This window comes from Bos grunniens, chromosome 4, assembly GCF_055505025.1.
Source record: "Bos grunniens cultivar Pamir isolate PY7600 chromosome 4, Bosgru_T2T1.0, whole genome shotgun sequence".
NCBI classification, from domain to species: Eukaryota; Metazoa; Chordata; class Mammalia; order Artiodactyla; family Bovidae; genus Bos; species Bos grunniens.
In genome coordinates this window covers 20,708,820-20,725,897 of record NC_141168.1, presented here as the reverse complement: position 1 = coordinate 20,725,897, position 17,078 = coordinate 20,708,820, and the positions used below count along the sequence as shown (strand labels likewise).

Genomic DNA, 17,078 nt, shown 5'->3' with positions numbered 1-17,078 from the left:
TGGCCCAGAATGGCTGAGATGGGGATTCTCCCCACATTGGGTTTTGGTATAAAGGACCCTTCTAGACTTGGGTGTTCTTGGCTACAAAGAAGACAAATCTCACCTTTGAGAGATGTGGTAAGGATTTGTGGGGACAAGGGCAGGGTGTTGCATTTGAAGGGAAACCGAGACTCCTAATAATAGCTAACATGGAGCTGAGCACTCATGAATGGATTTCAATCCTCATGACCTTGTTAATCCTCACAGCAGATCTGTGGGGCAGGTACTGTTACCTACACTTACAGGGTAGGAGTCTAGGCAGAGGGAGGTTACTAGCTTCCCCGGGGGGCCTGGGTACTAAGTGATGGCACCAGAGAGGAACATGTCTGCCTGCCTGGAGAGCCTGGGGCCCTGGACTGTGGTCTCATGGGCTGACCATCTAGGAGAAACGTGAAATGCTTCTCTAAGGCGAACAGGAGCAGGGAGGGCCAGGGCCACGTGGTAAAAGGCACAGGAGAGAGGGGCGAGCTTCTCAGTAGCAGCTGCACCCCCCAGGGTGGGAGTCACCGTGGGTGCCGAGTCCCTCCCACCCCGGCCGCTCTCCAGCTCTGCCTTGGGGACAGAGGAAGGTGGGGATGTAACACCAGCCTTACTGACTTCCACTCAGCATTAAAGGCACGTTTCTGGTCCGTCTTAGCTCTGAGGACAGTGGGTCCCGTGAGCTCAGCCACTGGGAAAGCCAGTGAGGTGCTGGACACATAGGCAGGATGTGGGGCCCTGCGGTCGTCACCCACCTCCAGGCTCTATCAGGAGTTGGTGGAGCTCGGAGGGAAGCGTTCATTGGAGGGCGTTGTCAGCCTGGGGGGAGTATTGTGATATTCCCCTGTCCTCCTTCCCAAATCGGGTGAGGAGGCTGGCGAGGAGCCCCTCAGACTGCCATCCTGCCGCCCTCTCACCACCACCAACCCTGGCAACCCCCTCTCCAGACACCCACCCCCCACCCCCAGTGCTGCTGAGAGAGTCCAGGGACACCCTGAGCTTCGGCTTTGGAGTTTGGGACATGTGTTTTCATCTGGAAAAGAACAAGGGCAAGAGGCCAATGAGCGCTGCCCAGGAGGCCAGAGTGAGAAGGGAAAGGACGCCCGCACCAGGAGCAGCTAGTGCTTTCGGTGTCCAGTGCTTCCTGCTGAGGGGGAGCCCCACAGGGAGGGTGGCTGGGCCGCTGCTCACTGTGAAAGGCCCCACCACAGATGCGGAGGCAACCCCAGATGGAAAGGGCTAGGGACTGAGCCACCAGAACACAGAACCAAGGAGGCCGAGCAGTTCTCCAAGAGCCCCTCATGCCATCGGGCCCTGTGCAGAGGTGGCCTCCAGGGGACACTGAAGACGCTGAAGGGAAATGCCTGATGTGCGAAAGAGTAAGGACCTGAGTCCCCGGGCACTGGCCGCACTCTCCAAAACCTCCAGCCAAGACCCTCTGTGCCCCTGTATCTTTCCTGCTCCCTACAGCCTCTGTCCTGACCCTGGAGAAGTCAGAAGTAGCAGAGAGGGTTGGTGAGGGGAGGGGAAGGTAGAGGAAGATGGAGAAAAAGCCAGACGTCTCCCCCGCTCACGGTCACCTCTCATCCTGCAGACCTAGGCTTACGGGGGCTTGAGTGTGAGCACGAGAGTGTGGGGAGAAGCTTCAAATGAGAGTGAAGTTTTGACACGAGCCTGGACCAGATGGCTGAATATCTGAAAATGAGATTGTTCTAATATCTGGAAGGAGCTGTGGGATTTGCCTGAGACATCATCAAGGGTGGGGAGGGAAGGCCAGTGTATTATGATCGGTAACAGTGGTGGGAGGATGGCCCCCCACATCTGTTTCTCCACATGGTGCTGGTCTCACTCACTGTGGGTTCCCCATTTTTTTATGAAAAGAGCAAATTGCGCAACGGAGCTCTAGTACAAATCCAACTTTTAAAATGCCCTATTCATCACAGTCTTCCTTGAAGACCATATATTGATATCAGATGTCCAGAAGAAATCAGCTGTTCATGAATCTGCCTCACATGAGTAAGACCAGATTTCTCCTTTTCTAAAAGAGCTTGTTTTCATCATCACGTGGTGCTCTCACCAACTGTCCTGTTATCCCCTACATGCCACTTAATTTTTCCTTGCCGTATGTAACAAGACCAAACCTAGCAAGACCATATCTAATACCTATAAAATACTTTGTGGTTCTCTAATAGTCTCCAGCGATATCTAATATGCAAGACTTTCTTCATTGATAGATTTAAAAAATATCATTCTCCCAAGAGGGACATCAATTTAGATGAAATTCTACTTGGGAGATGTATGTACAGTCTGTATGTCCCATCAGGTTCAGCATAGTCTCTCCCCCTCTTCTCTGAGCCCTGCAGTACCCAGTTTTGAAGGGAGTTGCCCTCAGGATCTTGGGCAGAGAGGAAATCAGGGCGGGCAGGGGTGGTGGTGTGCTAAGCTGTGAGTGTGGCCCACCCAGCTGAAAGGGCTGTTCCCCAGGCTCTTTCCTGACCTCTGGGATGGACCTGGAGGGGCTCTGTCTGGGAGGAGGGCAGTCATACTCACTCTTCATTGACGAAGATGAGTTCCAGGGGAGGTTGGCTGTTGTTTACATCGAGATCTACAGCAGCAAAGGAAAGCAGAAAGTGAGACATGGAGTCCGGACTTGACCCTGAAGGGCAGGGACTCCGGGCTGGGGCTGGACTAGGGGGACCCAGGAGCATGCAGGCTCCCACTGGGCCTGGTGCCTGGCAACTCCCCTTCCGTCCCCTCTGAGGATGTGGTGAGACTCAGGGACACAGACAAAAGCCTGGGGTCCTGGGCTAATCCTGGAGCATCAGGGGGCAGGGAGCAGCAGAGGGTGCTGGAAGCAGGGCAAGAAGGAACAGCTGGGAATGGGAGTCACAGGGAGCCTCTGGATGAGCAGGGCTGGAGGTTAGGGGATAAAGGGCAGGGGAGGGGGACATCAGAAGACGAGGGGAGGGAAGCAGGTGAGGGGGGGTGGAGGGAGTGGGTGCCGAGCTGGGCGGTGTCACTGGAGGAGGGGTGGAGGAGCAAGGGGGAGATGAACTCCAGCAAACTGTACTGATGGGCTCGGCCTCTTCGGCACTGGAGTTGCCAGCCACGAGCTGCTCCTCCTCGGCACTGACCAGCTCCTGCAGCACGGCCTCCACGATGGGCATGACCATGGCAGTGGTAGATGTGTTGGAGAGCCACATGGACAGCAGCGTGGTGCAGCACATGAAGCAGAGCAGCAGCCTGGAAGGCAGGGAGGGGTTTGGGGTGGGGGGTAGCCTCACAGCACGCCCACCTCCCCAGGTCCAACCTCTGACCTCACGGGGCTCCCCAGGGCCTCCTACCAACCCACCAGTGCTGGCATTTATCCGAACACTGGGGTTTTATTTCATACTTGGTACTCCCAGGGCTTGGCACAGAGTAAACATTAAAGATGTAAAGATGTGTTGAATGAGTGAAGCACACTTCATGGGCTAGTGTGGCCTTGGCATTTCCGCCCCCCACCAGAAAAAGCCCTTACTTAAGCAAAGAGTAGCTTTGGTCATAGGGTCACAGGGCATGGACTTAACTGATTCCTCATCTCTCTGTGGAGAGAGCTCGATGACGTTAGCTTGATGTGTGTTTTTTTGTATGGGTATAAAGGAATTCTTTTTTGGCCCTTGCAGCCAGCAAACCTCTGAATACCTTCACATTCCTTGCTTTGCAGCCATGTCACCATAGTTATTAGCGACCAAATAGAGATGAATGGATGAAGCTCATGGTTCCGCCCACTACTTGTTCCACTACTAACACGTGGAAAGCTTAGCCCTCAAAGGCCCCAGTGTTCAGTTTCCCTGTGTGCACTTTTTCAAGCTGGTATCTTAAAGAGTTGAGGCTTGGAGAAAGGCTAACACAGAGAACATTCAAGTTCTCCCTGACTCTGAAGACATGCACTGTGCACAGACATAGTTCTCATTTCGTAAGAGAAGTCAACGCAAAGACGTCCCGCGTGGATCACCGTAGGTGGGGTCACCGACTGTGCAGTTTGGGGCCGGCATGTCTAGCCTATGGATCACGACTGAGTGGGTGCCAGAGCCCGCCTCTGTTTAGGCTGATGGAGACAACAGTTTGTGTAATTTGGACCCTCACCAGCAAACAGAGGGCCCCACGGGTGTGGGAGGTACGGTGAACAGAGATGAGTGGAAACACAATGGGATAAAAATTCTCAAAGATGGTATTCAGGGGTTTTAAAGAGCTGCAGAGTCCAAATATCATGTGGGGAAGTGCCAAACTGTGTCCAGCAGGTCGAGTGTGGGGTACAATATTAGGTTATTATTGAGTTAGGGGGTATTACTAAGTGAGGGGGTATTACTGAGAATTATGCTGTGAGTTAAAGCTGTGGTTAAGTGGGAGACGGGAACATCTTTTGAATTATAACCTGTATTCATCTAATGACTAATGTTGAAAACAAATACCATATTATTTATTTATGCTCTGTTGGATTTCCAAAGGAACCAGGGAAAAAGGGTTGCAAGAAAGTTTTAAGCTAGGAGGTGAGGACAGTATTCCAAAGGGAAGGGCACAGTTTTTATCCAACAGAGTGGGAGTGAGTTTACACAAGACCATCAATCCTGACCTCCTACACATTCCCAAGTGCCCCTCCTGACAGCAAAGAGAGAAGAGGAGACAGCGGAGGGACTGCAGATCAGGTCAGACACCACGTTTGACAGGCCTGTGGTCTGAACCAGTGACAACAAGAGCTGGGGGTGGTTGGCAGGAAACTGCCACGCCTCCTTAGATGACAGAGGAGAAGACACCACTTCCTCATCCAGCCTGTTACGTGATGCACCGGAAAAAAGGTTGGGAAACAGTTTATGTTGGTCCATCTTGTTTTATTGAATGAGCCCCTTAGATGTTGTAACCCGCTGCACCGGGAGCCCTGCAGGGGAGGAGGGAGCCTCACGGCCCTGGTGTCCTCCCATCCCTTTTGGTAGAAAACCTCAAGCGGACATCCCTCTGAGTGTCCAGGGGGCCCACTGGGAGCTGGGGAGATGCACTAAGTGTGACTCACATGCCCGGCTTGGCTCCAGCCATCAGGACCATGCGCAGAGCAATGCGCTTGTGCAGGTTCCACTTCTCCACGGCCGCGGCCACGCAGATGACGCCCACCAGCAGCAGCGTGGTGTTCTTGAAGTACTCGCCCGCCACCTGCGGAGGCCAGGGTGGGTCACCCCTACCCGACCCGGGGCCCAGCCCCCGTCCGACTAAACTCACTGTCCACTACAGGCTGGCAAGCAAGAAGCAGGGAGATGAGGTTTATTAAAATAGCTAGCTATGGTGTATATTACATATATGGGCTTCCCTGCTGGCTCAATGGTAAAGAATCCACCTGCCAATGCAGGAGACTGGGGTTTGATCCCCAGGGTTGGGAAGAACCCCTGGGGGAGGAAATGACAACCCACTTCAGTATTCTTGCCTGAAGAATTCCATGGACAGAGGAGCCTGGTGGGCTACAGTCTCTGGGTCACAAAAGAGTCAGACATGACTTAGCAGCTAAACAACAACAATATTACATATATATATTCTACCTTGAGCGGGTGCTGTGCTGCTTTGCTGTTCAGTCACCAAGTCGTGTCCGACTCTTTGCAACCCCATGGATCGCAGCACGCCAGGCCTCCCTGTCCTTTGCTATCTCCTTGAATTTGCTCAAGTTTATGTCCAGTGAGTCAGTGATGCTGTCTAACCAGCTCATCCTCTGCCACCCTCTTCTCCTTTTGCCTTCAATCTCTCCCAGCATCAGGGGCTTTTCCAGTGAGTTGGCTAAGCACATTACAAAGATTATTTCATTTAATCCTGCCAATAACTCTATGGGGTAAATAGTCTTCTCCACTTTTTAAGAGATATGAAAAACACCCATTATGAATATGATTTCAAAAAATAAACATTAACAATTCTATCTTGTGAGTGAAGTGAAAGTCGTTCAGTCGTGTCCGACTCTTTACGACCACATGGACTATACAGTCCATGGAATTCTCCAGGCCAGAATACAGCCTATCCCTTCTCCAGGGGATCTTCCCAACCCAGGAATCAAACCCAGGTCTCCCTCATTGCAGGTGGATTCTTTGCCAGCTGATCCACAAGGGAAGCCCAAGAGTACTGGAGTAGGTAGCCTATCCCTTCTCCAGCAGATCTTCCTGACCCAGGAATCAAACTGGGGTCTCCTACAATGCAGACGGATTCTTTACCAACTGAGCTATGTCCTTAAAAATTATGAAAATAACCCTGGGTCTGTCCACTAATCTTATTTTCTTTAGTTTTTATAAAACTATGTTCATTTTCTTATTAGAAAAACACCTGTTCACTATGGAAAACTTTAAAATATAGAAAACTTAAATATAAAATTACCTTCAATCTTACTACTGTTAATACTGTGGTATATTTTCTTCAATTTTTAATGTCTATATAGATATATAATTGGAATTATATTATATGTGCTGGCTTTTATCCTCTGTTTTATCATTTGACATTGTACTTTGATCATTTCTTTTGAGACTTAAATTTACTGGAAAAATCCATGCTCCTGGCAGCATGAAGTACTATAGAATTTTCTTAGCCATTTTCCTTTTGTTGAATATTTAAGTTGATTTCTTTTCTTTCTTTCTTTGCTACAATGGAACAAACAATAATTTTCTGCTTAAATCATTAAGTTTATATGAATGTGATTATTTCCTTAAGATAGAGTTCTTGAAGGTGTCTTTATAACTTGCCAAATAATTACAAAGTTCCAAAGGGTTCCAAAATGATAGTAGTGCAAGGAACATCCTACACTGTATCCATTTTTGTTTGTTTCTGAACCATTTGAAGGTTACAAACATTTTGGCCCTCTATCCCTAAGTATTTCAGTGTTTATTTCCTAAGATAAGGGGTTTTCTCTCAAACAACCATAGTACCAGTTGCCAGCTTCTCCTTGCATTTTAATAATGAGAAAATTGAGACCGAGTCCTGTTCAAAGATGTTTCCTATGTTTGGGGTCCAGGACCATCTCTTCATTGATCCCCTCCCTTGGAATATTCACTTCTTATCTCCGCCTAGATGAGACTTCAAAGCCAGTTCAGGCCTGGTGCCCCACCCAGAAAACCTTCTGTGTGCCTCTAGCCTCTAGCTCCAGAACATTCCTTGTGGGTCCTATTAACTCCACACGCATTACAGAGGGCACAGGGCGATGCTCAAATCGTTGCTTCATGCTCGCACTGTTTCTTTTTTGTGTGCCTCGCTTGTCTCTTCGGAGAAGGCAATGGCACCCCACTCCAGTGCTCTTGCCTGGAAAATCCCATGGACAGAGGAGCCTGGTAGGCTGCAGTCCATGGGGTCGCTAAGACTCGAACACGACTGAGCGACTTCCCTTTCACTTTTCACTTTCATGCATTGGAGAAGGAAATGGCACCCCACTCCAGTGTTCTTGCCTGGGGAATCCCAGGGACAGGGGAGCCTGGTGGGCTGCCGTCTCTGGGGTCGCACAGAGTCAGACACAACTGAAGCGACTTAAGCAGCAGCCGCAGCAGCTCTTGTCTCTTAACTGAATTCTAGGCTGCAAAAGGCCAAAGAACATGTTTCTATATCTCTTAACACCTAATAGGATAAATTGCAAAAGTAGACACTCAGTAAATACTGAGTCACATACAATAGAGTTGTTCCCAACAATGGGGCCATGATATAAACTGAAAGGAAAAGATATAGAAAAGTTGAACTCCTAACTTAGAAACTCTCTTAAAGTGAGAAAACAATAACACTTCTGACTGCAAGAAAAATCAAAACTGAACAGGGAAGGAAATGCAAATATAGTAAATTCTGTGACGTTTGAAGTAGATGGAATTTACATAACCATTGTGTTGAAATTTGATTACTGAATTATATGCCTGTACTGAGAGATGGAGGAGAATTGGGTGATGTAAGAGTACAAAACCCTCATTGACTATAGTCAGAAGATAATTGATAATGTCTAAAAGTGATAACAATTAATATGTGTGTGTTAAGTCGCTTCAGTCGTGTCCAACTCTCTGCGATCCTGTGGACTGTAGCCCACCAGGTTCCTCTGTCTATGGGATTCTTCAGGCAAGAATACTGGAATGGGTTGCCATGCCTTCCTCCAGGGGATCTTCCCAACCCAGGGATCAAACCCACCTCTTTTATGTCTCCTGCTTTGGCAGGCAGGTTCTTTACCATTAGCGCCACCTGGGAAGCCACAGTTAATATAGGAATATTATATAGGTCTGTGGCATTTAATACCAGAAGAAGCAGTTAGGAAAGTTAAGTTTTTGGCTCTGGGTTGGGGGAGGTAGGTGGAAGAGACAGCTCTTTTTTTTATTATGATCTTTTTCAATATTATTTGATTTTTTAACCCTGCTAGGAGCACTTTGGTAAGATAAGAGCTGTGCCAGAAGGCAGCCAGCTCCATTGCCCTCTTCTCTCTTGTTCCCCCACGGAGATTTCCTTGTGTCTGACTGATGAGTTCTGTGCTGCAGAAGGACCATCTTTCCTCTCTGATCATTTGCTGGAAGAAAAGCCCTGTGCTTCTGGTTAACCTAGTCCTCGTCCTGGACCCCAGCCCTCGTGGACACTAATTCTCCCGGAGGACAGGGAAGCTCTGCTGGGCTTGTGACTCGGGAGCAGAGTGCCCTCTGGGAGGGACAGGGAGGGCTTGGACCCTGGTGGTGGGTGGAGGTGCTGCCCCTTCTCGGGAGGTAGAAGCACTGCTGGGAAGGCCAGGGCTGGCTGAACTGGACCTTCCTCACTGCCCGCTCATGGTCCCAGGCAGCTGAGAGGCAGCTTGGTGGTGGAATCAGTGTTTCCCTTTCCTCTGTTGATCAAGGAGGGAGACCTGCAGAAGATCTGAGATACTGCTAGACCTGGGCGACGGTCCCCCACTGGCCCCATGACTCATGGCCCTCTGTGAATCTTCTAAAGATTCACTGCTACCAGGGTTACTTTCCCAGGGGACCGACTGACAGCCTTTCGATTTTCTGCCTCTTTGGCACAAATCCTAATAGAACTCCAGTTTGTGATGGCCTTTCAGGAGGCTCAGAGCCTGCACAATTGGTGGGGCTACTTTCTCTGGGTTCCTCTCAAAGGGAAGGAGAAAGGAACCAAACTGTGGAGAGTGCCTTCTGCATACCGGGAATGTTGTATTTTGCATTTACTTTCTCATAACGTGAGGAAACAGACCCAGAGAGGTTAGGGAAGAGGTTCCGGGTCCCCGATGTGAGGGGTGGAGTCGAGATATCAATCCAGGTCCCTCTGAATCTAAAGCTACCATGCGACATGCCATTCATGATAGCCAACTGGAAACCACTCATCTAATTCAACCCCAGGGGAAATTCTTGGTCCCCCAGACAGCATGGGCCAGCCCACATTCCTTATCTTTATTCACAATCCCAGTCCTGACGCCGGCCCCAAATACCTGGGCCTGGTCCAATGGCAGCCTCAGGCTCAGCTTTAGCGGGATAGCTGTTAGTTGTTTAGAAAGCAACTGTGCTGTTTTCTCATGTGGTGTTTGGTGAGCTCAGGTCTGTTCAGACATCCCCCTCCCCCTTGTGAGTGATGCCACGTGCTTGGTGATTTAGCCTGGGTGTGGTCTGTGATCACGAGATAGTACCGTCAAGTGGGGAAGAGCGAGGGCTCTGGCGTCAGCCAGGACTTGGCTGTGTGACCCTGGGGAAGTTATTCAACCTCTCTGGGCTTCATTTCTCTCATCTAAAAAAATAAATGAGGACTATATGACTCCCAGTCTTTTGTAAAGCTGTTGTGAAGATGAAATGACACGTGCACACCAGCTAGCCTGGCCTGCCACCTTGACAGCTGGGGTTCCTGGTGGTTCTGTTACTCAGTGGCCCTGCTGTCCAGGTCCATGGACATTAGCACACAGAGAAGGCTGAGGCACAATAAGTAAAACCTGTCTGGTGGTGGTGTCGGTTAGTTTTCTAGCCCACTGATTTTTCTTTTACAATAAAACCTTGGTTATTCAGAACCCCTCTGGGAGTTCCAGGATTCTTAAGGATTATTTTAATCATTTTCTAAAACGTGTTGCATCCTCACATTTGCCATGAGCCTTCCTTTCCCCACTATCTAATTTCCAAGACTAATATTCTGTGAGTTGGGAAACCAGATAACAGAAATTGTTAGAACTATTTGCAAAGAAAAATTAGATTCTGAGATGAGAGCTCCTCCCGTGGCTAGAGTGCGTGGATTCTGTGACATTTATGTTGGCAGTGTTATTGCCTTTACTGCTTTTCTGCTCTGTGGTTTTTCTCGGTGTGCCAAAACCCTGGGCTTGGAGAGCAGAGGTATTTCCGGACAGTGTTTAAGAAGAGATGGGCTCGAAGAGACGGCTTTGAAAAGGTGGAGCAGAGGATAGCAAGCTCAGGCTCTGAAGTTTAGATGACCTGGGTTCAAATGCCTGCTCCCACAGATGGTCTGGGACCAAACATTGAACCCAGATACCCTCGTCTGGGTTATGTAGTAATACACAACACTTTGAATCCATCCTATGTGTGCCTTAAGTAAAATGATTCGAGACAGGCCTGGCATATAGGAAGTCCTCAGAAAAGGCCCATTATTATTGTTAAAAGAAGTGAAAAGATGAAATGCTTCAAGATGAGATTCAGGGTCAGGAATCAGGTATGCCAGCATGACCATGTAGAGGAAGAAATGAAATAAGAAGGAGCAAGGTGGATCTCAAAGAAAAAGATTCTTCCAAACTTTCTTAAGTGAAGGGTGAGGACATCTCTAGCGTTTTCTAACCCAGCCTGGACTGAGAGGCACAAAGACCTAAGTGCTGAGCAACGCAGTATATTAATGAACTAGTTCATTGTTAGTGAATTGCAGGTGACATCTCTTAGTGACGAGCTTTTAAAAACATCACTCTCTTTGGTCGTGGGATTATTTATTGCTCTCTAGATATGTCAGGTTTTAATTGTTTTTACAAAGTTGTTGCTGTTGTTTTTTAATAGGAAGAGGGCAGTTGTGGCTTTAATCATAGAAGTCTGAGGAGAATAGAAATCTGGATGTTGATCTTGGTTCAGTGCTTTTCTCACTAAGAACATCATCAAGGGCATCGTCAGGAAGAAAGACAGAGATGGACCAACCAATCATTCGTGAAGATGAGCTGGGCACTCTGATGGGCACTTTCTCACTCAGAAAGCTTTTAACATCCTCACAGCTCCCCATGAGGCAGGTACTTCTATCGTTCTGATTTTCCAGGTGAGTAAAATGGTTACAGTTTAGAGAGGTTACAGGGAAAGAAAAGAATGTTGCCCATTCCAGTTCTATAAGGATCAAGCCCTTAGCTCCTGCAGTCATGCACCCTGAGGGGAATGCAGGATGGAGAAAAACAGGAAGCCTCTATACTTTGGGTATTGGCCCTAAATAGTTAAGATGGATATCTAAGGAATCATTTCAATGGCTCCAGATTCTTATATCTTCTCATAAATAGAAAAACACTAAAATCATTAACTGGAGATGTCTGTTGTGATTAGCAGTAGTCTTCTGATGTTTGACTACATGTTTTTTTCCCAGAAAAATAAATTCATATATTTCCTGGCTCCTGCCTCAGCTCTTTGGAGCAGTTCCTCAGTAACCCAGGCTGTCTCCCAGGCCATAGTCCTCAGTAAGGTACCCAAATAAAACTTAACTTGCAACTTTTATTTCAGCCAACACACAATTTGCTCAAGACTAGTTAGTGACACAACTGGATTCAAACTCAGATCTACCTTGCTCCCAACTTGGATCCTGAGCCTTGCCATGTTTCCACTGTCCCTGCTCATGGTAGTGACAGCCAGAGGCTGGCCAGATGTGTGGATCTGACTGTGTCCTGACACGGACATGGGTGGCATTGCACGGGTACTGTCAGAAATGCGGCCGGTCAGCACCCTGCTGTTGGCTGCACACACCCAGGCTCTGCTTGGAGGTCAGCTGGTGGTGACCCTTGTCACGTGCTGGGAAGGTGGCAGTCCCTCAGAAGATGGGTGGTGGTCGCTGGAGATGCCTATACTGAGGCTCTTTTGGTTCATCTGAACAATTTGCAGTGAGTCCAGGATGGGATCCTGGGCAGGTCCCCCTCAGCACTGAGCTAAGCCCGTCAGAGCTGGAGACTTCACGACACCATCCCAACCATCTCCCTGGCAAAGAAGCTATGTCCAGTGTAGCTGCCTCTCTGCCCTTCCCTGGGGGCAGGAATGCTGATTCTACTGGTTAAGTCTGTGCAAGCTCAGACACCCTCCTAACCACCTGTCTGTATTCCCTGAGGACAGAGGTTTGCAAACCACTCGCTGCCCCTGAAACCTCAGGGGCTGCTGAGGGAATGGGGTGTCCATAAGCTGTTGCAGCGGGCAGGGCCCAGGCAGCCAGGGCTCTGAGCCCTCATGACCAATCAGAGTAGGACTTCCTCTCCCATCAGTTTCATATATTGAGATTTAGTTTCAAAAAAAGGTTTTGTTGCTTAAAAAAACATGCCTTGCAAACCCTACCGTAGAGAAGGTTAAAGCAGAGAGACCCAGATGGGTGCTGACCTGGCCGGAAGTCAGTCCAACTCCTGCAGAGCTTAGAAGTGCTGACTTACCAGGTGCCCCCAGTTTCTGCTCTTCCTGTGGAAACACTGGGTTGGCCTCAAAGGGCTGCAAGATCTGTAGGTTCCTGGGTTTGGGCCCCCCTTGTGGCCTGGGCATGGGCTCAGCTCTGGGCGGTATCTGCATGGCTGTGGGTGATGGGCAGCCTGGATTCAGGCAGGTGGCTGGGCACAGATGCTGAGTTTATCCTCACGGGCTTGTATATGTTGGGGGGAGGGCATAGGGTGGAAGGTCAAGGGGGCGAGGGTGTCAGCCTCTATAGTAAGCAGAGGCCAGAAAGACAGAGTAGAGAGTGGCATATGAAATGCCCCCAGATTTAAACGAACAGTCAGGGTCTGGGCACCCGTCAGGAATCAGTGGGTCAGAAAGATCAGAAGCCAATAGGGAAGCAGATTTCAGGATATCAGACTCTAGCACCACTTGGCTGTAGAGGCTGTTTTGTTTTTACAGCTGGAGCTGCCTTGCCTCTTCTCTGGCCCTGGCAGGAGCTAGAATCTAAATGGGAGTTGCTAGAGGCCTGCAGTGTAGGCCACTGAGACAGCAGAGGGTGTGTGTGTGTGAGTGCGCACGCGTGTGCACATGTGTTTGGTGGGTAGATAGCAGGTGTAATCACTACCAGAAATAGTTCCTGACCCTGGGCACCCCTGAGACTCTTTCCAAGCCTCAGTATTCAAACCATGCCATTTAGTTCCCCAGAGCACCCCTGGGCCCCACCTCTATGCCATTCTCCTATAAACAGTGACTCTCAGCTCACTTGATTGACACAGGTACTGTTCCCGGCTACTGTAATACATTAGAAGGGCTTAGAGGACTTTCAAGGCAGATATGATGATAGTAATGAGAGTCACAATGCAAGCAAAACAAACAAAAACACGCCTAAAAACAAATCTGAAATACAGAACTGAGCTCTGGGCACCAGCAAAGGGGAGCAGTGGCTGGTGCTTATATGCTTGATAGAATCCTAAAGTCAAAGGGCCCTTAGAGCCCAGGCCCTCACCCAAGGAATGGAGTCTACCTCTAATGTCCCTGATTCAGTCATCCAGCTTGTGCTTCTAGGGACAGGAACAACAGGACCACATGGGGTCCCCATTTCAGAGTCTTCCCTCCCAAAGAGGGGACTCTTCCTTATGGTGCTTTGCCTCTGGTTCTGGTTTGGCCCCTCTGAGTTTGGTGTGTTGAGCTGCACAAGCCACAGTTCATGCCCTTCTCGAGGCCTCTCTTCCTTTCTCATATGACTCAGCTACATTTTAGACATCTCAGGTACCCACCTCTGAATGAGCAACTTATCCAGAATTTACTGCCCTGGACAGCGAACGTAATAGTCACTTTATAGAGGATTAAAAGATAGGCTCCTCTGACCACAGGATTTCCCAGGCAAGAATACTGAAGTGGGTTGCCATTTCCCTCTTCCATGGTTCTTCCTGACCCAGGGATCAAACCAGGGTCTCCTGTATTGCAAGTGGATTCTTTACTGACTGGGCCACCAGGGAAGCCCATTAAGAGATACTGCATGTAAAGGACCTCTGCATTTTGGCAGCCACCTTGGATGGAAAGCTTACACCGAATCTGTACTCAGCTGAAAGCCAAGGGTCTTTTTCACACAAACTGCTGACATTCATCCTTATTACACTTCGTTTTGCCTGTCCCAGTCCATTGCCTCTTCCTGGCAGCATTGATTCTGTCGCTGTACATTAGCTGGTCCATCCAGCTTTGAGTCATCTGCAATCCCAGTAACATGCCTTTCATATTTTCATTTGTGTTCTCTCTCCAGCACCATGCCAACATGTTATGAAAGATCCTTTATGTTCAGCTATTCAACCAGTACTCAAGCTACTCAACTGTGCTATTATCTGGCCCACATGGGCTCCTCTGATTGAGAAATTTTTATCCCTGGAAATACTGAAGGATCCAAAGAAAAAGTTAATTTATGTTCAGCAACTTCTGTTTAAAAGACCAGGGAAATTGTAAAGCTTTATGGAAAGCCCGCAATCAAAAAGCAGTCAGTATACATTTTGGGCACTTGATAGGGTAAATTTCATTTATCTAGAACATTCTCTCATAGGAAATTGTGTAAATCCTCTGCAATGCCAATAATAGCTGCATACTGCATAGAGTCTTCTGTGTTACTCCATGTGGTTTATACTTTCTCTCTACTAGAACAGAAACTTCTCAAGGTCAGGAGCCATTTCTATCTCTTTTCGGCACCTGAGTTCAGCTGAGAGACGACAATCTAAGCTTTGCACAATGACCTCTTAACCGGCAGACTGACAATCCATCACTGTAAAATTTAGCCACTTATATGCACATATCCAGCCCCAGTGGGAAACCCAAAGCATTGGCTATGAGATTCAAGAGGGCAAAAATAGATTTCTTTTTCATGTTTTGTCACCTGCAAGGTATCTGTAACATCCCACAGTGCACACAGTAAGTACAGCACTCAGAAAAAAATATTTTTCTGAATGTTGACTGAATAACCTGAGAGACAGAAGCCACAGATTCAGGGTCACACTGATCCTATTCACTCACCTTCCTTCACATGGAGAATACACTACTGACACACGCCATCAAGAACACCGCAGTGGAGAAACGTTAACTGAGGCTGGCGTGAGAGTGGACTGGATGTAAAAGACATTGTAAATCCTAGAAGGGGTGAAGCTGGGTGGAGAGAGGACAGAAGGTGTGCAGCTGGGTGGAGAGACCATACGTCTACAGCAAGGTTTTAATCTGATGTTCTCCTGTACCATTTAAGGGACAGATAGCACAGATGAACCTATTTGCAGGGCAGGAATAGAGACACATGTAGAGAACGGACATTTGGACACAGTGAGGGACGAGAGTGTAGCATTAACATATATACACTGCCATGTGTAAAGGAGATAGCCAGTGGGAAGCTACCGCAAACCACAGGGACTAGCGCGGTGCCCTGTGACGACCTGGAGGGGTGGGAGGGAGGTTCAAGGGGGAGAGGAGATATATATATATATATGTATATGTGTGTGTGTGTGTTGTTATTTGCGTCCTTTGCTGTTGTTGTACAGCAGAAACTAACACAACTTTGTAAAGCAATTATACTCCAACTAAACAAATCAAAGGACAAAGATATCGGGGCGGTCCAAAGGAAGGGACCAACACATTTAGTGTTGGGAAGTTTTTGGAAAGGCTTCATGCAACAGGGTAACTGCCTAGGATTTTAAAAGCTTAAAGGATTTGAGAGAACTTTCCAAGGTGGAAGAGAGTGGCCTGAGTCTGGCAAGGGGCTGGGAAAGCACAGGTGGGTTTAGGGAGTGACAAATGCATGCTGTATCTGAAGAAGGGGGTTCCTGTAGACCCCCACCTCATTTTTCCCAGAAAGCTAAAGCATATGCTGGTATAGGAGATAAGTCAATGGCTGAAGAATAGATATGTTCTCTGTCTGCAAAGTCAACAGGCTCACACAGGGCTGTCACCCATGTCCTCTCCCCAATTGGCATTTCCTTTAATCCGAGTTTAAAAGACTAGCTAAACAGATTATATTTGGTCTAAATTGCACCCTGGAGCCCAGCTGTTAAATATCATCACCAACCAAAGCCACTTTATCAGGCCAATGGGGTAGAATTTTTCACCTCAAATGATAAAACTGGCTCCCTGGCTCTTCCAGTGTTTTCCACCTCCAGCTCCAGCAATAACAACACCTAATCTCTCCCCAGACAGTCTTCTTTTTCTCCTTACAAAGTGCCGTTGCCTTTGAAAACAACTGCCTCCCTAGACTCCTCATGGGTTGAGCCTTCCTTCCGGTAAGATGGGCAGACCCTAGGATGAACTGTTGCCTAGCAACATCCCTAGTGTGTGGAGGGGCTGCTTGGCCCACCAGTCTGTAGGATCCTGCTGCAGGAAGCCCTTGGAGAAGTAAAGACATCATCTACTTTAAGGTTGAAGCATGCTGTTGGCTTTTGGGCTGCCTGTAGTGAAATAAAAAGATATTAGTTTTTTAATGAATAGTTAGCTCACTTTTAAAATGTTACTTAAATTTCAATTCTTTCTATAACTTTTTTTCTCTGCTCTCTATTTTCACCTTCTGATTCATTGGCTTTTTTTTTTTTTTTTTTTGACTCATTGGCTTTTGCTGTCACAATTTTGAAGAGAAACCTGCCAGACAAGTTCATACTTTTCTCTTAAGGAAAGTAATACTGATGCTTGTTCTTTTAGGCATGCATACAGACCTGAGCTACCTGTTCTCTTTCCACAAAGGAAGGGGGACAATTGGAGAGACTGGCTAGTGCTTCAGGTCCCAGGCGAGTTTTATGTGGGTCCCAGGATACTGGTGTTAGACCCAGTTCAGGAATAAAAGCACTGCTGAGCGTTTGGGGGATCGTATCCTTTTTGGAGAGTCTGAAGCTGTTACGACTACTAAATGCCAACCAACAAACAAACTAATGTGCTGCTGCTGCTGCTGCTAAGTCACTTCAGTCGTGTCCGACTCTG

General features: G+C 48.1%; 1 protein-coding gene across 2 annotated transcripts in view; it reads right to left on the bottom strand.

Moving 5' to 3' along the window:
* Window positions 1-17,078, bottom strand: part of SLC13A4 (solute carrier family 13 member 4) — a 41,758-nt gene that overhangs the window by 16,166 nt on the left and 8,514 nt on the right. The window contains exons 3-5 of one of the 2 annotated variants that reach the window (XM_086395424.1): window positions 5,069-5,205; window positions 3,089-3,261; window positions 2,569-2,623 (exon numbers count right to left, since the gene is read on the bottom strand). In XM_086395424.1, the coding sequence (XP_086251550.1) occupies window positions 2,569-2,623; window positions 3,089-3,261; window positions 5,069-5,205 (365 nt within the window). Of the gene's footprint in view, window positions 1-2,568; window positions 2,624-3,088; window positions 3,262-5,068; window positions 5,206-17,078 lie in introns of those variants that run through there. The other variant, XM_086395426.1, reaches the window with a different exon arrangement.